Source organism: Lynx rufus, unplaced genomic scaffold, assembly GCF_022079265.1.
Source record: "Lynx rufus isolate CCGP_SWC_20201006 ecotype Redwood Valley unplaced genomic scaffold, mLynRuf1.p SCAF_12, whole genome shotgun sequence".
NCBI classification, from domain to species: Eukaryota; Metazoa; Chordata; class Mammalia; order Carnivora; family Felidae; genus Lynx; species Lynx rufus.
This window is the reverse complement of record NW_025814826.1, coordinates 19,366,663-19,390,202: the sequence shown is the minus strand read 5'-3', so window position 1 is coordinate 19,390,202 and position 23,540 is coordinate 19,366,663. Positions and strand designations below refer to the sequence as shown.

Sequence of the window (23,540 nt, the reverse complement as noted above, 5' to 3'; positions counted from 1 at the left end):
ATGCACCACTTATGTGCCAGTCAGCTTTTCCTGCCACAATAACTTTTTAAAATAGATGCCAATTACTAAGATAAGGCAAGAGAGAGCTTAAATAACCTGTGCCAGGTCACAAAGACAGGACAGGTACAATCCAAAGGAAGTTGTAACCCAGAATGCCACAGTGATTCTGTCTAACCTTACTGTATAAGAAAATCTACTATTAAGCTTAAAAAATTATTTTTTGCAATAATCAAAATTTCACTTCATAAAACTTTAGGGTGAGAAGACAACCCAACATTTTTATATTAAAGATAAGGAAACTGAGGTCCTTGGAGATAAACAAGTTTAACCAAAATATAATACAGTACTTAAATTTAGAAAGACCTTGAACATGAAATACAAATCAAAACCATGATAAAATACCATCTCATACCTGTCAGAATGGCTAAAATTAACAACACAAGGGGTACCTGGGTGGCTCAGTCAGTTAAGTGACCAATTCTTGATTTTGGCACTCAGGTCATGATGTCAGTTCATGCGTTCAGGCCCCACGTGGGGCTCTGTGTTGACATCGAGGAGCTTGCCTGAGATCCTCTGTCTCTCTCTCTCTGCACCTCCCCTGCTTGCTCGCTCACTCTCTAAACTAAATAAACATTTAAAAAGAAAAAAAACAAACACAAGACACAACAGGTGTTGGCAAGGATGTGAAGAAAGGGGAACCCTCTTGCACTGTTGGTGGGAATGCAAACTGATGCAGCTACTCTGGAGAACAGTATGGAGGTTCCTCATAAGGTTAAAAATAGAACTACCTTGCAATCCAGCAAGTGTACTACTAGGTATTTACCCACAGGATACAAAAATATTGATTCAAAGCGGTACATGCACTCCGATGTTTATAGCAGTATTACCAACAATAGCCAAACAATGGAAAGAGCCCAAGGGTCCATCAACTGCTAAATAGATGAAGAAGTTGTGATGTATGTATACACAGACACACACACACACACAGACACACACAATGGAATATTGCTCAGCCATCAAAAAGAATGAAATCTTGCCATTTGTAACAAGATGGATGGAGCTGGAGTATATTAAGATAAGCAAACTAAGTCAGTCAGAGAAAGACAAATACCATATGAATTCACTCATATGGAATTTAAGAAACAAAACAGATGAATATATGGGGGGTAGAGAGAGAAAGAGAGAAGGAGGGAGGGAGGGAAACAAACCGTAAGAGACTCTTTCTTAAATTTTTTTTTAAGTCTATTTATTTGGGGGGTGGGGAGGGGGGGAGGCATGGCAGGCAGAAAGAAAGAGAATCCCAAGCAGGCTCCACACTGTCAGTGCAGAACCCCACATGGGGCTCAAACCCACTAAACGTGACACCATGGTGTGAGCCGAAATCAAGAGTCAGACAGTTAATAAACTGAGTCACCCAGGAGACTCTTAAAGATAGAGAACAAACTGAGGGTTGATGGAGGGAGGTGGGTGAGGGATGGACCAGATGGGTGATGGTTATCAGGAGGACACTTGTTATGATGAGCACTGGGTGTTGTACTGAATTCTATTCCTGAAATGAATATTGCACTGTATGTTAATTAAGTAGAACTTAAACAAACAGTGAAACAGAAAAAATAAACTCATTTGTATTTAAAATAAAATAAATGATCCTGAAGAGTCAAAGCAAACTTGAGAAAGATAAACAAAGCTGCAGGTATCACAATCCCAGATTTCAAGATATACTACAAAGCTGTAAGGTACTGGTACAAAAATAGACACATAGATAAATGCAAAAGAATAGAGCATCCAGAAGGAAGCCCACACTTAAATGGTCAATTTATGACAAAAGAGAGGTGCCTGGGTTGCTCAGTCAGTTGAGTGTCCAACTCTTGGTCTCAGCTCAGGTCTTGATCTCAAGGTCATGAGTTCAAGCCCCACACTGGGCTCCATGCTGAGTACATACATACTTAAAAATATGTATATAGATATATGACAAAAGAGTCAAAAATATACAATAGGGAACAGATAATCTCTTCAATAAATAGTGTTGGGAATATAGGAGAGCTAAATGCAAAAGAATGAAAGTGGATGACTTTCTTACACTATACACAAAAATAAACTCAAAATGGATTAAGACCTAAAGGTGAGACCTAAAACCATAAAAGTCCCAGAAGAAAACATAGGCAACAATCTCTCTGACACTGGTCTTATCATCATTTTTCTATATATGCTTCCTGAGGCAAAAAAACAAGAGCAAAACTAAAATACTGGGAATACCCTAAAATAAAAACCTTTCGCACAGCAAAGGAAACCATCAAAAACACAAGACAACCCACTGAATAGAAGACATTTATAAATGATTCACCCAGTAAGAGACTTACTTTCTGAAATATATAAAGACCTTACACAACACCAAAAGAACAAATAATCTGGTTAAAAAATGAGAAGACATGAACATTTTTCAAAAGAAGACATAAAGGTGACTAACAGATGAAAAGATGCTCAACATCACTAATACACAGGGAAATGCAAATCAAAACCTTACACCTGTCAGAATAACTACAATCAAAATAAACACAATAAACAACAAGTGTTGGTGAGCATGTGGAGAAAAAGGAACGCTCATGAACTGTTTGTGGGAATGTAAATTGGTGTAACCACTGTATAAATCAGTATGGAGATTACCCCCAAAATTAAAACTAAATATAACATATGATCCAGTAATTTCATCACTGGTTATTTAACAAACAAAACAAAAACACCAATTTGAAAAGATATATCACCCCTGAACTTATTTCAGTATTATTTACAATAACAAGATACAGAAGCAACCCAGTGTCCATCAATGTATAAAGAAGATACGGTTATATATATATGGAATGGAATATTATTCAGTCAAAAAAAATAAGATCTTGTGGGGCACCTGGGTGGCTCAGAGGGTTAAGCTCCAGACTTTAGCTCAGGTCACAATCTCACAGTTTGTGGGTTCAAGCCCCACGTCGGGCTCTGTGCTGACAGCTCAGAACTGGAGCCTGCTTCAGATTCTATTTCTCCCTCCCTTTCTGCCCCTCCCCCACTCACACTCTGTCTCTCTCTCTCTCAAAAATATATAAACGTTAAAAAAAATTTAAAAACAAATAAATAAATAAGATCTTGCCATTTGCAACATGGATGGACCTAGAGAGTATTGTGCTAAGTGAAATAAGTCAGAGAAAAATACCATATGATTTCACTTACATGTGAATCTAAAAAACAAAACAAACAAACAGAAGAAAAAAAGACTCTTAAACACAGCAAATAAACTGGTGGTTGCCAGAGGTGAGATGGATGAGGGTGGTGGGTAAAATAGATAAAAATCCAAATTTCCAGTCAAAAGTAAGTCACAAAGATGAAAAATACAGTATGGGGAATAGTCAGTAATACTACAATAATGTCATATGGTGACTATACTTATCATGGTGAGTAATGTACAAAATTGTTGAATCAATATATTGCATACCTGAAATTAATAGAACACTATGTCATTTATACTTCAATAAAAAATTTCTAAATATTTTCATAACAAACCATAATCAAAGACTTAGTATAGTTGCAACATATTAACTTCTGCCCAATTGTAATAGGGTAACCAATAATTAAAATGGTCATTCACCAAATTACATTTTGTATCCTCTAAGCATCCCTTTGATTTTTTAAATAAAAGCCCACCATTTTTATTCAATTAACACATTTCCCTCTCACACAGACACAAATTCCATTCAAGTTTTTCAATTAATTTTTAGTTATGTTATATATATATTTACTGCTATGATTTTGTAAATTATAAGGGAATATAATTTAAAATGGGCAGATGGTTCTCAGGATGTATTATATTTCATTTGTAGACAGTACAGTCATATGTAAGGTTCCAGAAAGGAAACAGTTACTGGGATTCTAAAGAAATCTTTTTTTCTGACAAGACAAAGCTCTTTCACAACAGCATGCTAATAATACTTTAAAATCAATTTAGTACACCTAATGACGTACCTAAGGAACTCCTGGTCTGTTGACTATTTGGTGGTATGTTTTCTTTGGCCATGGAAATTAATATTTTACTGTTTTCAGAAAGCTTCTCTGATGTCTTTCCCTGAAAGAGACACAATATTTACAAAAGTATGGGAAAATCCACAAAATACACAATGTATCCCAACACTCTAATTAAATGACTTGAAAAACTATACAATACATCATGAACAAATTTAAGTGTGAGATTTGAGGAATTAACCAAAAGTATTAACACCGTGATAAATTTTAATTAAATCTTAGAATTCATTTATCAACTAATAGTTACTGAGTTCCTGCTACATAGTGTCCCAGGTACTGGAAACATGAATGAAAAAAACATAGGAGAATCTCAGCCATCATGGAGCTCAAACTATTCAGGGGACAAACAACAGACATAATAAATCATTAGACTATGTAATATACAAAGAGTAACTGGTAAAGGTTAAGGAAAAATAAAAAGAGCATGGTATGAAGAGCCATAATGATGCAGGAGGAACTAAAAGACCTCAATGAGCATGATATTTGAACTAAGACTTAAAGATCATGATTTATGTACTATTTAATATTAAAAATTATAATAATGCTGTATTTAAAGCTATATAATAACCATTTTCAAACACTGTAACGTAGTCCTAAGTGGACAGTGGTTAAAACCATAGACTTTGGAGCTGGACATATGGCGATGGCAATTCTGAATCTATCACTATGTATAGCTGGACGAATTACTTAACCCCTTTGGGTTTCAACTTCTTGACATTTATTTTGTAAAACAAAAATATTCCACCTACTTAATAGGGGTATTATGATTAAGTGAGATAATAACATGTAAAGTCCTTGACACAACTCCTTGACCACAGCAGCTCTTATGGAAAGAAGGCAAACTAGTATGGTTACGAGAACAGGCCTACAGTCAGGATGTCAGGAATCAAAGTTCTACCAACTCTATAACCTTAGTCTCATTACTTATGCCTTAGCTTACTTTTAGAAAATGACCATAACAACAGTATTTATCTCACAGATTCATGTGAATCATAAATTTAACTTCTTAAGACCAAGCTTCATTCCTGAAAGGAAAAAAACCTGCAACTAAGAATACTCTATCCAGCAAGGCTATCATTCAGAATGGAAGGAAAGATAAAGAGTTTTCCAGACAAGCAAAATTTAAAGGAATTCACTACCACTGAACCAGCCTGATAAGAAAAGTTAAAGTGGAAAGGAAAGACCACAGCAGGAAAAGTAAGAAAGGGGAGCACCTGGGTGAATGTGTCGGTTGAGTGTCTGACTCTTGATTTGGGTTCAGGTCATGATCCCAGAGTTGTGGTATCAAGCCCAACTTCAGGGTCCATGCTAAGCATGTACCCTGCTTGAGATTCTCTCTCTTCCCCTCGGTCCCTCCCCACACTTGCATGTGCTCAAATTAAAATTTAAAAGGGGTGCATGGGTGGTTCAGTCAGTTAAGCCTCTGACATCTGCTCAGGTCATGATCACACAGTTCATTTAGAGCCTGCTTCAGACCCTCTGTCCCTCTCCATCTGCCCCTCCCAGGCTTGTACTCTCAAAACTAAACAAACATTAGAAATAAATAAATAAAATATATAAATAAATAAACATTCAAAGAAAAATTTAAGGGGTGCCTGGGTGGCTCAGTCAGTTAAGCATCCAACCCTTGATCTCGGCTCAGGTCATGAGCTCCAGGTTTATGAGATTGAGCCCCTCATGGGGCTTGGGATTCTCTCTCTCTGCCCCTCTCCCACTGGCACAGGCACACTCTCTTTCTCAAAATAAATAAATAAACTTAAAAAAATTAAAAAGGAAAGTAGGAAAGGAAAACATTTCACAGGTACATAAACATAGTAAGACAGAATAAATCCTTATAAAACCAATATGGAGGTTAAAATACAAAAGCAGTAAAATCAAATATATCCATAAAACTCAGTCATGGAATTCACAAAACAGAAGGATATAAAGTATGACACCATATACCTAAAACATGGGGGAGGGGGAAGTAAAAATTCAGTGCTTTTATAATGGGTCCAAACTTAAGTGACCATTAACTTCATATAGACTGCTATATATGCAAGATATATATACACCTAATGGTAATCACACATCAAAACCAGTAATAGATACACAGGAAATAAAGAGAAAGGAATCCAAACATATCACAAGAAAACAGCTGTCAAATCACAAAAGAGAGCAAGAAAAGGAACAAAGAACTATAAAAATAACCACAACACAAGTAACAAAATGGCAACAAGTACATACCTATCAATAATTACTTTGAATGTAAATGTACTAAACATTCTAATTCAAAAGACACAGGTGACCAAATGGATAAAAAAGCACACAACATATGCTGCCTACAAGAGACTCATTTCAGACCTAAAGACCCATGCAGATTGAAAGTGAAGGGACTGAACAACATTTATCATGCAAATAGAAGTGAAAAAGAAAGATGGAGTAATGATACTTATATGGGACAAAACAGTCTTTGAAAAACAAAGACTGGGGGTGCCTGGGTAGCGCAGTGGGTTAAGCGTCCGACTTCAGCCAGGTCACCATCTCGCGGTCCATGAGTTCGAGCCCCGCGTCGGGCTCTGGGCTGAGGGCTCAGAGCCTGGAGCCTGTTTCCAATTCTGTGTCTCCCTCTCTCTCTGCCCCTCCCCCATTCATGCTCTGTCTCTCTCTGTCCCAAAAATAAATAAATGTTGAAAAAAAAAAAAAAAAAGAAGGGGCACCTGGGTGGCGCAGTCGGTTAAGCGTCCGACTTCAGCCAGGTCACGATCTCGCGGTCCGTGAGTTCGAGCCCCGCGTCAGGCTCTGGGCTGATGGCTCGGAGCCTGGAGCCTGTTTTCGATTCTGTGTCTCCCTCTCTCTCTGCCCCTCCCCCGTTCATGCTCTGTCTCTCTCTGTCCCAAAAATAAATAAAAACGTTGAAAAAAAAAATTTAAAAAAAAAAAAAAAAAAGAAAAACAAAGACTGTAACAAGAGACAAAGAAGGACACTACATAATCATAAAGGGAATAATTCAACAGAAGGTATAACAATTGTAAATATTTCTGTACCCACCATAGGAGGACCCAAATACATAAAGCAGTTATTAACAAAATTATAGTATTATTAGTAGTATTGACAGTAATACTACTAATAGTAGGGGACTTTAACATGAACTTACAACAATAGGTAGATCACCCAGACAGAAAATCAACAAGAAAACAGTGGCTTCATAGGTACATTTAAACAGATGGATCAACAGATATATTCAGAACGTTCCATCCTAAAATAGCAGAATACACATTCATTTCAAGTGCACAGCGAACATTCTCCAGAATAGATCACATATTAGGCAACAAAATAAGACAACAAATTCAAAAAGACTGAGGTCATATCATCCATCTTTTCCATCTTTGATTTGAAACTAGAAATCAACCACAAGAAAAAAATCTGGAAAGAACACAAATACATGGAGGTTAAATAACGTGCTACTAAACAATGAATGGGTCACCCAAGAAATCAATGACAAAATCAAAAAGTACACGGAGACAAATGAAAATGAAAACACAATGGACCAAAATCTTTGGAATGCAGCAAAAGCTATTCTAAAAAGAAAGGATTTTAAGCAATACACAGCTACCTCAAGAAGCAAGAACAATCTCAAAAGAACAACTTAACCTTGTATCTAAAGGAGACAGAAAAAGAACAAACAAAACCCAAACCAGCAGAAGAAGGAAATAATAAAGATCAGAGCAGAAATAAACAAAATAGAAACTAAAAAAAACCACACCAACAAACAAAACAAACAACAGAACAGATCAGTGAGACCAGGAACTGGTGGCTCTTCGTAAAAATCAACAAAACATGGTAAACCTTTAGCCAGACTCACCAAAAAAAAAAAAAAAAAAGGGGGGGGGGGCTCAAATAAACAAAATCAGAAATGAAATAGATAACACCACAGAAATACAGAAGATTATAAGAAAATATGAAAAGTTATATGCCTACAAATTGGACAACCTAGAAGAAATGGATAAATTCCCAGAAACATATAGTGTTCTCAATCTGAATCAGGAAGACAGAGAAAATCTACACAGATCAATGAAATTGAATCAGTAATCAAAAAACTGCCACTAAACAAAAGTCCAGGACCAGACAGCTTCACAGGTGAATTCTACCATTTTAAAGAAGAGTTAATACCTACTCTTCTTAAACTACTCTAAAAAATAGAAGAGGGAGAAAAGCTTCCAAATTCATTCTGTGAGGACAGTATTACCCTGATGTCAAAGTCAGACAAAGGCCATACCAAAAAAAAAAAAAAAAAAAGGAACTACCAGCCCCTATCTCTGATGAACATAGATACAAATAACCTTAACAAAATATTAACATACGAAATCCAACAATACACTAAAAAAAAAATCATTCACCAAGATCACGTGAGCTTTATTCCTGGGATGCAAGGGTGGTTCAACATTCACCAATCAACACAATAATCAACAACAGAAAGGTTAAAACCATTATTATTTCAATACATGCAGAAAAAGCATTTGACAAAGTATAACATCCATTCATGCTAAAAACTCTCACCAAAGTAGGTTTAGAGGGAACATACCTCAACATAACGAAGGCCATATGTGAAAAACCCATAGCTAAAGTCATTAACAGGAAAAATTTGAGAGCTTTTCCCCTAATATCAAGACCAAAACATGGATGTCCATTCTCACCACTTTTATTCAACATAATACTGGAAGTCCTAGCCACAGCAATCAGATAAGTAAAAGAAATCAAAAGCATCCAAATTGGTAAGGAAGTAAAACTATTTGCAGATGACATGATACTCTATATAGAAAACCCTAAAGACTCCACCAAAAAACTACTAAAACTGATAAATGAATTCTGTAAGGATTCTTGCAGGATTAAAAAAAAAAAAAAACCCAATATACAGAAATATGTTGCATTCCTATACACTAATAATGAAGCAAAAATCAAGAAAACAGTCCCCTTCACAAAAACGACACCAAAAATAACAAAATACCCAGGAATAAACTTAACCAAGGAGGTGGAAGACCTGTACTCTAAAAACTATAAAATACTGATGAAAGAAATTAAGGACAACAAAAAAAAAATGGGAAAATATTCCACGCTCACTGATTGGAAGAATATTGTTAAAATGTCCATACAACCCAAAGCAATCTACAGATTTAATGCAATTTCTATCAAAACAGCAACAGTATTTTTCACAGAAATAGAACAAATAATCCTAAAATTTGCATGGAACCACAAAAGACCCAAAGCAGCCAAAGTAATCTTCAAAAAGAAGAAAACTAGAAATACCACAATCCCAGATTTCAACATATACTACAAAGCTGTAGCATCAAAACAGTATGGTAGTGGTACAAAAATAAACACACAGATCAACAGAACAGAATAGAGCCCAGAAATAAACTCACGCATATACAGTCAATTAATCTGCAACAGTAGCGACAAGAATACACAATGGGAAAAAGACAAACTCTTCAACAGATGGTGTTAGGAAAACCGGTCCGTAACCTGTAGAAGAATGAAACTGGATGGTCTTCTTATACCACACATAAAAATAAACTCAAAATGGATTAAGACCTACATGTGAGACCTGAAACCATAAAACCCCTAGAAGAAAACACAGGCAATAAGCTCACTGACACTGGCATTAGCATCATTTTTCTAGATATGTGTCCTTTAGCAAGGGAAACAAAAGCAAAATTTAACTAATGAAACAACACCAAAATAATGAGCTTCTGCACAGTAAAGGAAACCATCAATGAAACAAAAAGACCACCCACCAAATGGGAGAAGGTAATTGCAAATGATACATCCTAGAAGAGGTTAATATCCAAAATATAAAAAGAACTTCTACCACACCACCAAAAAAGAAAAAAAAATTCAATTTAAAAATGGGTAAAGGACTAGATACACATTTTTCCAAAGACATACAGATGGCCAACAGACACACAAAAAGATGCTCAGTATCACTAATCATCAGGGAAATGCAAATCAAAACCACGGTGAGATAACACCTTGCACCTATCAGAATGGCTACAATCAAAAATAGAAGAAATAAGCGTTGGTGAGACTGGAGAAAAGGGAACCCTCATGTTCTGTTGGTGGAAATGCAAACTGGTACAGCCACTATGGAAAACAGCATGGAGGTTCCTATATTTCCACTACTGGGTATTTACCCAAAGAAAATGAAAACATTAATTCAAAAGGATATATGCACCCCTGTACTTATTGCAGCATTATTTACAATAGCAAGATATGGAAGCAACCCAAGCATCTATCCATAGATGAACAGATAAAGATATATACACACATACAAATATACATACACATATACACACAATGGCGTATAAATGGTGTATGTATCAGCCATAAAAAAGAATGAACTGTCACCATTTGCAACAACATAGATGAATCTAGAGGGTATTATACCAAGTGAAATAAGTCAAAGAAAGACAAATACTATAGGATTTCACTCATGTGGAATTTAAGAAACAAAACAAATAAAGAAGAGAAACAAAAAAACAGGTTCTTAAATATAGAGAACTGGTGGTTGCCACAAGGGAAATGGGTGGGGGTGAAGAACATTAAGAGTACACCTAGAGTGATGAGCACAGAGTGATGTACAGAACTGTTAAATCACTATATTGTACACCAGAAACTAATATAAAACTGTATTTTAATTATACTAGAATTTTTAAAATGAAGAGAATAAAATACAATAAAACTAAGCCTCTTCCACACATAGCATACAATAAATGTTAGCTATGTAAGTAACATTCCCTGATAATTAAAGTGTCAATGTTATTTATCATCTCAACCAGATGCCCATACCTTTGCCCAAGATAAATGCTAAACCAGATGAGACACAGGGTAACAGGTAACCCAGGACTGTCTTGGGCATACCAATATATATGGTTACTATGATTTCAGTGCACTATATGATAGATTAATCTATATCCTGTATCTTATTAGTACACTGAACTCACAAAAGAAGGTGGCACATCTGTCCAGATGAGTGCTATGGAAGAGTTTAAAATAGTATCTAGCACAGTCTCAGTATTTACTGAGTGGATCAACCATTATTTAACTAGGAAAACTTTTAAAGCTTTTTCAAGTACTGTTTTCAAGAACACTCAAAAAAATTTCTAATTTGAAAAGCAAAGATATCAAAATAAACTATTATAATAAATTCACTTCTCAATTAAAAAAAGAAATTTAAGATCCTGATTTACTTAAAAGATACTTTTCATGTAGAATATGAAAACTTGTTTTTATAATATCCTGAAAGTTCCCTGTACTAAAAGTAGTCTCCTTATTTTATGAAGCACAGCAATTATCAAGTAAAACCCTAGTAAGAGAAAACAAACTTTGAGATACAAAACACCACAACAGAAAAACTGCATTCAAAATCAATGCAATCTTGTCCAGAGTCAGGCTCTCAGACTCAGAATGACAGGACCCAAACTAAAGTATGAAACAGAAGATTCTCACTCATAAGAGAGAATTTTTTACATTTACACAAGACTAATCTTCAGAGACAATTTTAGTGAAACATCTTGTAAGAAAATTAAGTTTACCTTCATTTCCATGTAAGGTGGATCACTTTCCAATTCTGCTTTGTCTTTGGCCAGTTTGGCTTTTCGCTCTTCAATAAATTCATCCAAATTATCAGCCATTTTGAAGATACTAAACAAACAAACTGAAAAAAAACTTAAATGAACACAGCCATACCACAATATTTTTAGGCTAATTAACAACATGGAGGCTTAACCCACATTTAATATTCAATTTCACTTACCAAATTCAGTAATTCAAATAAGCTTGACCAAAACATGTCTGCCTGCTTCTCTCCCAAACCCACCCCAAAAACCAATGACATATATCAGAAAATTCTGAATACACACAACCACCATCATTTCTCTCACACACACATACACTGATCCAGAAGTCAAAGCACCTTTTTTTAGCTTTTTTAAAACTATTCACAGGTAATTTCAAGTTAAGAAAAAACTTACAAATAAGAACAGCACGAAGAACACCCATCCTTTTTTTTTTATTTTTTAATTTACATCCAAATTCATTAGCATATGGTATAATCATGATTTCAGGAATACATTCCAGTGATCCATCCCCTAAGTATAACACCCAGTGTTCATCACAACAAATGACTTCCTTAATGCCCCTTACCCATTTAACCAATCCCCCCCGCCACAACCCTACAGCAACCCTGTTTGTTCTCTGTATTCAAGAGTCTCTTAAGTTGTGTTCCCTCCTTGTTTTTATGTTATTTTTGCTTCCCTTCCCTTATGTTTATGTTTTGTATCAAAGTCCTCATATGAGTGAAGCCATGATACTTGTCTTTCTCCAATTTCACTTAGCATAATACCCACTAGTTCGATCCACAGAGTTGCAAAAGGCAAGATTTCATTCTTTTTGATTGCCACATAATACTCCATTGTATATATACACCACTTCCTCTTTATCCATTCATCCATCAACAGACATTTGGGCTCTTTCCATACTTTGCTATTGTCAACAGCTCTGCTATAAACATTGGGACACATGTACCCCTTCAAAACAGCATACCTGTATCCCTTGGATAAATACCTAGTAGCGCAATTGCTAGGTCATAGGGTAGTTCTAGTTTTAATTTTTTGAGGAACCTCCATACATTTTCCAGAGTGGCTCACCAGTTTGCATTCCCACCAACAATGCAAAAGAGATCCTCTTTCTCCACATCCTCTCCAACACCTGCTGTTGCCTGAGTTGTTAATGTTAGCCATTCTGACAGGCCTGAGGTGGTATCTCATTGTGGTTTTGATTTGTATTTCCCTGACGATGAGTGATGTTGAGCATTTTTTCATGTGTCAGTTGGCCATCTGGATGTCTTCTTTGGAGAAGTGTCTATTTATGTCTTTTGCCCATTTCTTCACTGGATTATTTGTTTTTTTGGGTGTTGAGTTTGAGAAGTTCTTCATAGATTTTGGATACTAACCCTTTACCTGACATGTCACTTGCCAATATCTTCTCCCATCCTATCAGTTGCCTTTTTGTTTTGCTGATTGTTTCCTGCACTGTGCAGAAGCTTTTTATTTTGATGAGGTCCCAATAGTTCATTTTTGCTTGTTTCCCTTGCATCCGGAAACATGTCAAGTAAGAAGTTGCTGCAACCAAGGTCAAAGAGGTTTTTGCCTGCTTTCTCCTTGAAGATTTTGATGGCTTCCTGTCTTAAGTTTAGGTCTTTCATTCAAAGTTTATTTTTGTGTATGGTATAAGAAAGCGGACCAGGTTCACTCTTCTGCATGTTTTCCCAGCACCATTTGAAGAGACTGCCTTTATTCCATTGGACATTCTTTCCTGCTTTGTCAAAGATTAGTTGGCCACACGTCTGGGGGTCTATTTCTGGGTTCTTTATTCTGTTCCATTGATCTAAGTGTTTGTTTTTGTGCCAGTACCCACTGTCTTGATTACAGCTTTGTAATACAGCTTGAAGTCTGGGATTGTGATGCCTCCAGCTTTGATCTTTTTCAGGATTGATTCGGCTATTCGGTATCTTTTCTGGTTCCATATATTTTAGGATTGTTTGTTCTAGCTCTGTGAAGAAGGATGGTGTTATTTTGATAGGTACTGCAGTGAATATGTAGATTGCTTGGGTAGTAGCAACATTTTAACAATATTTGTTCTTCTTATCCAGGAGCATAGAATATTTTTCCACTTTTTTGTGTCTTCTTCAATTTCTTTCATAACCTTTCTATAGTTTTCAGTGTATCAACTTTTCACCTCTTCGGTTAGATTTATTCCTATATATTTTATGGGTTTTGATGCAATTGTAAGTGAGATCATTCCTTGATTTCTCTCTATTGCATCATTATTGGTGTATAGGAATACAACCAATTTCTGTGCGTTGATTTTATATCCTGCAACTTTTTTGAATTCATGGATCACTTCTAGCAGTTTTTTGGTGGAATCTTTTGGGTTTTCCATATATAGTATCATGTCAACTGCGAATAGTGAAAGTTTGACCTCCTCCTGGCTGATCTGGATGCCTCTTTTTTCTTTGTATTGTCTGATTGCTGAGACTAAGACTTCCAATACTATGTTGAATAACAGTGGTGAGAGTGGACATCCCTGTCGTGTTCCTGACCTTAGGGGGAAAGCTGTTTTTGCCCATCGAATGATATTAGCAGTGGGTCTTTCATATATGGCTTTTACGATCTTGAGATATGATCCTTCTATCCCTACTTTCCTGAGGCTTTTTATCAAGCAAGGATGCTGTATTTTGTCAAATGCTTTCTCTGCATCTACTGAGAGGATCACGTGGTTCTTATCCTTTCTTTTATTGATGTGATGTATCATATTGATTGTTTTGTGAATACAGAACCAGCCCTGTATCCAAGGTATAAATCCCACTTGGTCATGATGAATAACTCTTTTAACATATTGTTGGATCCAGCTGGCTAGTATCTTGTTGACGATTTTTGCATCCATGTTCATCAAGGAAGTTGGTCTGTAGTTCTCCTTTTTAGTGGGGTCTTTGTCTGGTTTTGGAATCAAGGTAATGCTGGCCTTGTAGCATGAGTTTGAAAGTTTTCCTTCCATACCTATTTTTTGGAACAGATTCAAAAGAATAGGTGTTAACTCTTCTTCAAATGTTAAATGTTTAAATCTTTCCCTGGAAAGCCATCCAGCTCTGGACTCTTGTTTTTTGGGAGATTTTTGATTACTAATTCGATTTCTTTACCAGTTATAGGTCTGTTCAAATTGTCTATTTCTTCTTGGTTCAATTTTGGTACTTTATATGTTTCTAGGAATTTGTCCATTTCTCCAGACTGCCCAATTTATTGGTGTATAAGTGCACATAATATTCTCTTATTATTGTTTGTAGTTCTACAGTGTTGGTTGTGATCTCTCCTTTCATTCATGGTTTTATTTATTTGAGTTCTTTCCTTTTTCTTTTTGATCAAACTGGCTAGGGGTTTGTCAATTTTGTTAATTATTTCAAAGAACGAGCTCCTGGTTTCAATGATCTGTCCCACTAGGGCTTTTTGGTTTTGATAGCATTGATTTCTGCTCTAATCTTTATTATTTCCTGTCTTCTACTGGTTTGGGGTTTTATTTGCTGTTCTTTTTCCAGCTCTTTAAGGTGTAAGGTTAGGTTGTGTATCTGAGACCTTTCTTCCTTCTTTAGGAAGGCCTCGATTGCTATATACTTCCCTCTTATGACTGCCTTTGCTGGATCCCAGAGATTTTGGGCTGTGGTGTTATCATTTTCATTGGCTGCCATGTACCTTTTAATTTCCTCTTTATCTTCTTGATTAGCCCATTCATTCTTTAGTAGGATGTTCTTTAGTCTCCAAGTATTCAGTCTTTCCAATTTTTTTCTTGTGGTTGATTTCGAGTTTCATAGTATTGTGGTCTAAAAATACGCATGGTATGATCTTGATCTTTTTGTACTTACTTAGGGCTGATTTGTGTCCCAGTATGTGATCTATTCTTGAGATGTTCCATGTGCACTCGAGAACAATGTGTATTCTGCTGCTTTAGGATGAAAAGTTCTCAATGTATCTGTTAAGTCCATCTTGTCCAGTGTGTCATTCAAAGCCATTGTTTCCTTGTTGATTTTCTACTTACATGATCTGTCTGTTGCTGTAAGTGGGATATTGAAGTCCCCTACTATTATGGTATTATTATCAATGAGTTTCTGTATGTTTGTGATTGATTTATATATTTAGGTGCTACTACATTTAGAGCATAAATATTTACAACTGTTAGATGTTCTTGGTGAATAGACCCCTTAATTATGATATAATGCCCTTCTTCATCTCGTTAGTCTTTATTTTAAAATCTAGATTGTCTGATAGAAGTATGGCTACTCTGGCTTTCTTTTGGCAGCCATCAGCATGATAGATGTTTCTCCATCCCTGTTCTTTCACCCTGCAGGTGTCTTTAAATCTAAAATGGGTCTCTTGTGAGCAGCATATACATGAATCTTGTTTTCTTATCTGCTACCCTATATCTTCTGATTGGAGCACTTAGTCCAGACATTTAGAGTACTGAAAGATGTGAATTTATTGCCATTATGTTGCCTGTAGAGTTGGGAGTTTCTGGTGGTGTTCTCCGGTCCTTTCTAGTCTTTGTTGCGTTTGGTCTATTTTGTTATTTTTCAACTTTTCTCCCTTCAGAGAGCCCCCCTTAAAATTTCTTGCAGGGCTGGTATAGTCGTCACGAACTCCTTTAGTTTTTGTTTGGGAATCTTTTTCTATTTTGAATGACAGCCTTGCTGGATAAAGAATTCTTGGCTGTATAGTTTTTCCAATTCTGCACATTGAATATATCCTGCCACTCCATTCTGGCCTAACACGTTTCTGTGGATAAGTCTGCTGTGAACCTAATTGTCTTCCCTTGTAGGTTAAGGACTTTTTTCCCCTCGCTGTTTTCATGATTCTTTCCTTGCTTGAGTATTTTGTGAATTTGACCATGATGCCTTGTTGATGGTCGGTTTTTGTTGAATCTGATGAGAGTTCTCTGTGCTTCCTGGATTTTGATATCTGTCTTTCCCCATAGTAGTTAAGTTTTCTACAATGACTTGCTCACATAACCCTTCTACCCCTTTTTCTCTCTCTTCATCTTCTGGGACCCCTATGATTCGAATGTTATTCCTTTTTAATGAGTCACTGAGTTATCTAATTCTTATATTGTGCTCTTTTGCCTTAGTTTCCCTCTTTTTTTTTCCACTTCATTATTCTCCATAAGTTTGTTCTCTGTACCACTGATTAGTTGCTCTGCTTCATCCATCATTGCTGTCATGGCATCCATTCGAGATTGTATCTCAGTTATAGCATTTTAAATTTCATCCTGACTAGATTTTACCTCTTTTATCTCCGCAGAAAGGGATTCTATGCTTTTTTCAACCCCAGCTAGTATTCTTATTATGAGATTCTAAATTATGGTTCAGACATCTTGCTTGTATCTGTGTTAAGTCCCTGGCTGTCATTTCTTCCTGCTCTTTCTTTTGGGGTGAGTTCCTTCATCATCATTTTGAAGGAAGAAAAGGAATTAATAAAGTAGAAAGTAGTACATAATGTGAACTTCATTCTATTATTTACTTCCAAAAAGAACACTGATTATAAAATATGGTTTTAGCAAAATACATTCCAAACCAACAAAAGTTTACATAGTTAAGCCATTTTTAATTTGCTAATTGTGACAAAAGTTTTTTTGTAGTAAAAATTTAAAACAGCTCAACAGCAAACAGTAATTTTCATGTTTAAGAAAAGATCACTTCTGGGGTGCCTGGGTGACTCAGTCGGTTATGAATCCAACTTCAGGGGCACCCGGGTGGCTCAGTTGGTTGGGCATCCAACTTCGGCTGAGGTCATGATCTCATGGCTCATGAGTTTGAGCCCCACATCAGACTCTATGCTGACAGCTCGGAGGCTGGAGCCTGCTTCATGTTCTAGGTCTCCCTCTCTCTCTCTGCCCCTCCCCCGCTCATGCTGTCTCTGTCTCTCAAAAATAAACATTAAAAAATTAAAAAATAAAAAGAATCCGACTTCAGCTCAGGTCATGATCTCATAGTTCATGGGTTTAAGCTCCACATCAGGCTCTCTGCTGACAGCATAGGGCCTGCTTTGGATTCTCTCCCTCTCTTCCCCTCCCCCACTCATATTCTCTCTCTCTCTCTCTCTCTCCCTCCCTCCCTCAAAAAAAAAAAAAACATTAAAAACAAAAAGCACTTCTTAAAATCCCCTAATTTCCCTAAATATTTTATGTCTAATAGAAATAAAAGATGATGGGATAATATTTACTTTGAAGCAGAATTTTATACAAAATTTAAGCAGAAATGTCATTATCCAAAAAAACACAAAGGTAACCTGAGTAATCTAAGGTCTCCACATAATACTATTAACAATTATCACTCTTGAGTACATAAATTTCCCTTTAGTATAATATTTTACCACTCATTACAAATTCTAGAATTGACTTTATGTAACCATAGTAATATTTTTTAACAATGGTTGTGTGTATAACACATGACATAACTAAAGCACCAGATTTATTACATATGTTTAATCATTTATTTTGTTCCACTATCTGATTAAAATATAGTATCTTTAAATTAAATTGAAAAGCCAAGGCAAGCTTTCTCCTGCAAATGCCCTCCAAATACCACCAGGAACATTTTTGTGGTTAAACTCGTTGGGTTTATTATTACTCATTGCATCAAGGGATGCATCCTAGATATCCACCATGAGGAACTCTGGAGTATCTAAGAATAAAGGTGTTAGAAGAGACTAACAGGATTTGCAACTCTTAGGTGATTTGTGAGCAGAGCTTTGCTCAGGAATGAAGCCTGTCAGAAAGTGAGGGTAATTCTATGATTGGACATCTTAGCAAATCTTATCTAAAGCTGTAACTGGTTAAGAGCCAGCAGTCACTTATCAGCTGGGAGAGGGGATGCTTGGTCTTTTGTGGCTTGGACAACATTCATGTTTTATCTGTATCTGGACAGGATTACGGAGTGGTATTTTTTTTTCTCTTGATCTATCACACAGAACAGCTTTGTCAAATGTTGATGTTCTGTGCAATTGTTTCTCTTCAAGGGAAGAACACTAAGCCTAAGCAGTAGTGCCAGGCCAGTTCCTAGCCAACACCAAGGCCTTGGTGATAGATAGTACAACCCAGCTTCCAGCTGTCATGGCCCATCTTTTCTTTTTCACTCCTTCAACATGACAACTTACATAAACATATTTCAACTACAAAATTACTCAAGAATTATAGTGAATCACATAGACTGAGTTGATGGGCACAGCCTAAGTACAAAATAGATTATTGATCATTTAAAAATTAAATTATACAGGTACCTGGGTGGCTCATTCGATTTAAGCATCTGACTCTTGGTTTCAGCTCATGATTTCACAGTTTGTGGGATCAAGCCCCAAGTCTGTCTCTGCACTGACTTGGGATTCTCTCCCTCCTCTCTCTCTTCCCCTACCGCACTTGAGCACACATGCTCTCTCTCAAAATAAATAAATCAACATTTAAAAAATAATAAAAATAAAGATTAACTTGTAAGAAAAATCAGCTGAAAGAAGAAATCTTAAGGGGATTTTTATCTTCCTTCACCCTACAATGTAAAATCACTCACAACTTTTAAGATATTACCAAGTTGTTTCCCCCCACCCCAGTAGCTACATACATAGTATGTAGATGATAAACAGTTTTTAAGAAAACAGTTTAACTGAAAGACCTGGATTTGAAACCCAATTCCCTCACCAATTAACTCTATCTGATCAACTCAATATGTTCTTTATCCTCCCTTCTGCTTTCCTCATCTGTAGGGTAGACATATCTACTCCAGAACTGTTATGAAGAAAAAACAAAATTATGCATATAAAATTTGTGGCCACACCTGGCACTGAAAAAAATCAATAGATCATAGCTGTTTTATTATTATATTTTCATAGTTTTGACATACATCAGTAATCATGTTTTTAAAGAAAGTCTCCAAAGTACACTAGATTTTAAATCACCAGTAACTGATACTTGATTATCATAATCCAAATCAACATTTCTAAACCTTTTTTTAAAAATTTTTTTAAATGTTTATTTTTGAGAGAGAGAGAGAAAGCTACTTCTGCTGTCTCTGCACTGACAGAAGAGAGCCTGACGTGGGGCTCGAACTCACAAACTGTGAGATCATGACCTGAACTGAAGCCAGATGCTTAACCAACTGAGCCACCCAGGCACCCCAACATATTTAAACCTTAAACTTAGACCCTCTACACTTATCATATAGATAGAAATATAAGACTAGAATATGCACTCATTGTGCTAAGCCTTGGTGAATCTAAAAAACACAGAGGACCCAGAACTGAGTATACCCAATTCTTTCTCCCAATTTCTTCAATCACAAAGAGAGCAGCAAATGTTCACATCCTTTTCCCTCTTGAGTGAAATGTAAATTTCCTCCCCACTATGGAAGCATAAGGAACAGAAAATAACCTCCCTCCTATAGGAGGACATTATTCTAGATGCTAGAGGAATGGAAAGTGTAAGATACAGACCCTCCCCTCAAATTTGAACAAGATAATGCCCCCTGCTACATGGCTCCATCTGGCCAGACTGATGGGAGATACCCATAAGAGAGTCAGCAGCAATATGAAGAAAACAATTTGAGTATGTCTGGAATTCAGAATAGAGTTCAAGATGGGGGCAGGGAGGACTTGGCAGGTCTTAAAATGATCATTAAAGCTATGGGATCATTAAAGCCGTTTCAAAACGGCTGCTTTGAAAAAGAGACCCTAGAGAAGAACAGGGCTGAGGACAAAAGAGCAGAGATTGAAAACATATGTGTGTCCTTTCACAGGGAGGAGCCTGTGAAAAAGTTTTAAAAGAAAGACGAGGGATGAGGTGAACCAGGACAATGTTTCTCATTTCCCATCCATTCAGAGATTTCCCCACCAAATGAAAGGTGCTTAATCTTTTTCTCCTGGCAGATGACATCCACATGAGCAACTTGCTTCCATGGGCACACACAAATTTTGACAAATCCCCCTAAAAGTTGCTAACAAGTAACTTGTGGGAGAAAGGAAGGTTGAGGGTTAGGATACAGATAAAGTAAATATATAAGCACACTATTAAGTCCTTTAGCAACTTACATCATTAATGGTGACTAAGGACCGCAGCATAAGTTAGATGGTCTTTGGGTTATACAAAATTTCCAGAATACTTGCTCAAAAACCTGTCTCCCACTCAACATAGAATGGGAATGCAAGTGAGAATGTTAGAAGAATAATCTGCAATCTGCTCACAGTTTGTAATAAATAAATCACATTTATCTGAAAACTGCATTTGAGAAAAATTGTATTAAACCATCCCGTTCCAATTTATCCTATTTAAAACCACCTGCTCCCTTTCAGAAGGTCAACCGTACTGAAGGAGACCTAAAATTTCATACCTGAGGAGCACTTCAGCAGCTATTTAACCACCACACAGTGTCCTCCTAGTGAGAAGAAACATGCAGAAAAGAAAGCACCATCTTAAGGATTTCTGTGAGATTCATTCTTGCTTGTCAACATGACATGCCATTCTTTCATATAAAACAGAACCTCTCTGAGGATAAAATTGGCTTTTTACAAACCCAAATTGGTTGCTGTTAGGTTCTAGTATTTTCTGAGGTGTTTGGAAACTGCTGGTTTGCTTCCCGGTGAACTTCTTAATCCTATGATCTTGAGAGTCAACCTCTCTCAAGAAGTAAGTCTCAACGCTAACATTTACTGAAAGCTGGATCAAAAGCCCAGATAACAATCCTAAAACGAAGGCAATTAGAAGAGATCCAAGCTCACGCAGGCAGAGGAAAACAGGAAAATAACAAGACCGACTTCACAGGGCTGTGATTAAATAAATTTTACTTGGAAAACAAAACACTGAGAACCGCGCCAAGAACATAAGCACTCAATAAACGTTAACCATCAACCAGTACCCAGTAAAGGAAAGGTGCTCCGGGAAGCTTAGCCCAGCAGCGGAGAGCCGGCTGCTGGGAAGACACGCGGGAGATGTGGGTGGCGGCCACATTAGAAAGCGTCAACGCGTCGTCAAGCAACCGGGTCTCCACAGCACCCACCGCGGCGGCAGTTGAGGGGCCCCCAGAGTCCAGACCGCGTAACCAAGACACCGCGCCCGACCCCCACCCACAGGGAACCCGTGTCCCCAGGAACCAAGCACCGCCCCCAGCCTACTGCTGTGAGACCGAGACCAGGATCTCGTACCTCCGCTACCGTCTCCAGCCCTGAAGCCGCGAGACCCCGACCTCTACCCAGTAACTCAGGCCCCGCCCCTAGCCCAGCGGCCGCGAGACCTCACCCAGCAAAGAACCCCGCACTCCCAAACGCAGCAACTCCAGCTCCGCGGCCAGCGTGGCCGCCGCGAGACCTCCACCGCCCCCCCGCTAGAGCCCCTGCCCCCGCCCAGGGACACCACTTCCCCCATCCCCCGACCACACCCTGCCAGGCCCGCTCTCCACCCACGGCTGACTAACGCTTACTCAGGAGAGCGGGCTCGCGTCCGGGAAGACGCACAGCGCCCTAGAGAGGCTCTTTGCGGGCCAAAGAGGTGGCGGCAGCCGCCGGGCACGGGAACACTGCGACTAACCGCCCGGCCCCGGCTCCGCCTCTTAAGCCGAGCCCGCCCCCCGTCCTTCCCCAACGGCCAAACGCGGCCCCGCCCCACTTCGGCCGCGGGGGTAAGGTCGCGCAGTCGGGGCGCCCCCTATCGTACCGGAGGCCACACAGCCTCCCTATCGCCAGCAGGACTTGCCGGCCAGCATGTTTGGGTTCTCCGCCACCTAGTTCTCCTGGTCTGACTGGGAGCTGTTAAACCGTGGAAAATTCTTCCCAAGCTAAATTGATTCCAGCCCCTCCAAACCTTCCAAGCCCCAGCCAGCATGAAAAGAAAAAAGAGCAGGGGTGGCAGTGAGAGAAAAAAGTGTTGGCATACCTCTCCACATTTCTCTTCTAGGGGTCTGGTGAACGTTTAGTCATTACTATTTTCAACATATTCAATTCACGCAATACTGAGTGGCCATGTGCCATCATTAGAAAAGAAATCTCTAGGGGCGCCTGGGTGGCTTAGTTGGTTTCGTGTCCGACTTAGGCTCAGGTCATGATCTCGCAGTCCGTGAGTTCGAGCCCCGCGTGGGGCTCTGTGCTGACAGCTCAGAGCCTGGAGCCTGTTTCAGATACTGTGTCTCCCTCTCTCTCTGACCCTCCCCTGTTCGTGCTGTGTCTCTCTCTGTCTCAAAAATAAACGTTAAAAAAATTAAAAAAAAAAAAAAAAAGAAAAGAAATCTCTAGCATCCCAGGAGAGTGGAACTAGGAATCCTTTTTCCTAAATTACTTTGTAAGAGGGTTTTAAAAACAAAATTTCTTCAAATGGAAGTTAATGTCAAAACCGCAGGCAGGGGTCTGGATTTGGTCTTTAATGTTTTTAACTATTTGCCACAAACTGTACTAGGATTGGTGGACACAACTGATAGAGTGTCCTGAACTCTAAAGCGTACAGTGAAAAGAAAAAATTCCAAATAAATACATTACCACAATGCAATGTAACAGTTATGCAAGCACCTACAGTACATTTAGAAAACCCTGAATCATCAGATTTCATGGTAGAGAGCTCTGAGCTCTGTTTTTGAAGATTAATTTGGGCCCCCAGACAAAAAAAAAAATAAATAAAGGGGGGGAGAGTATTTTAGGCAATGCTAACCACAAATGCTAAATTTCAGGATGATTAGATAAAGATGAAGCTGGAGAATTGAGGTGTGATCCTATTCTTCCGCTCCCTCCCCTCACCCCAGGCAAAACAAATTACTGAACATCTGTATTAGATATTAGGGATAAAACGAGGAACACAAACCTGGTACCTAGGCTTTGGAACTTGAAATCTAGAATGGAGTTGGGGGGTGAAGAAGGAAAAATACCTAAAAC

The 23,540-nt window shown here is 37.9% G+C and overlaps 1 protein-coding gene across 4 annotated transcripts in view; it reads right to left on the bottom strand.

The window, feature by feature from the left end:
- The window catches only part of CSPP1 (centrosome and spindle pole associated protein 1), a 161,889-nt gene extending 139,705 nt beyond the window's left edge, over window positions 1-22,184 (bottom strand). For 3 of the 4 annotated variants that reach the window (XM_047074007.1, XM_047074008.1, XM_047074009.1), the window contains exons 1-3: window positions 22,103-22,184; window positions 11,634-11,755; window positions 4,006-4,105 (exon numbers count right to left, since the gene is read on the bottom strand). In XM_047074007.1, coding sequence (XP_046929963.1) covers window positions 4,006-4,105; window positions 11,634-11,732 — 199 coding nt within the window. In that variant the 5' untranslated portion in view covers window positions 11,733-11,755; window positions 22,103-22,184. The remainder of the gene's footprint in view (window positions 1-4,005; window positions 4,106-11,633; window positions 11,756-22,102) is intronic. The other variant, XM_047074011.1, reaches the window with a different exon arrangement.
- Window positions 22,185-23,540: the final 1,356 nt, after the last annotated feature.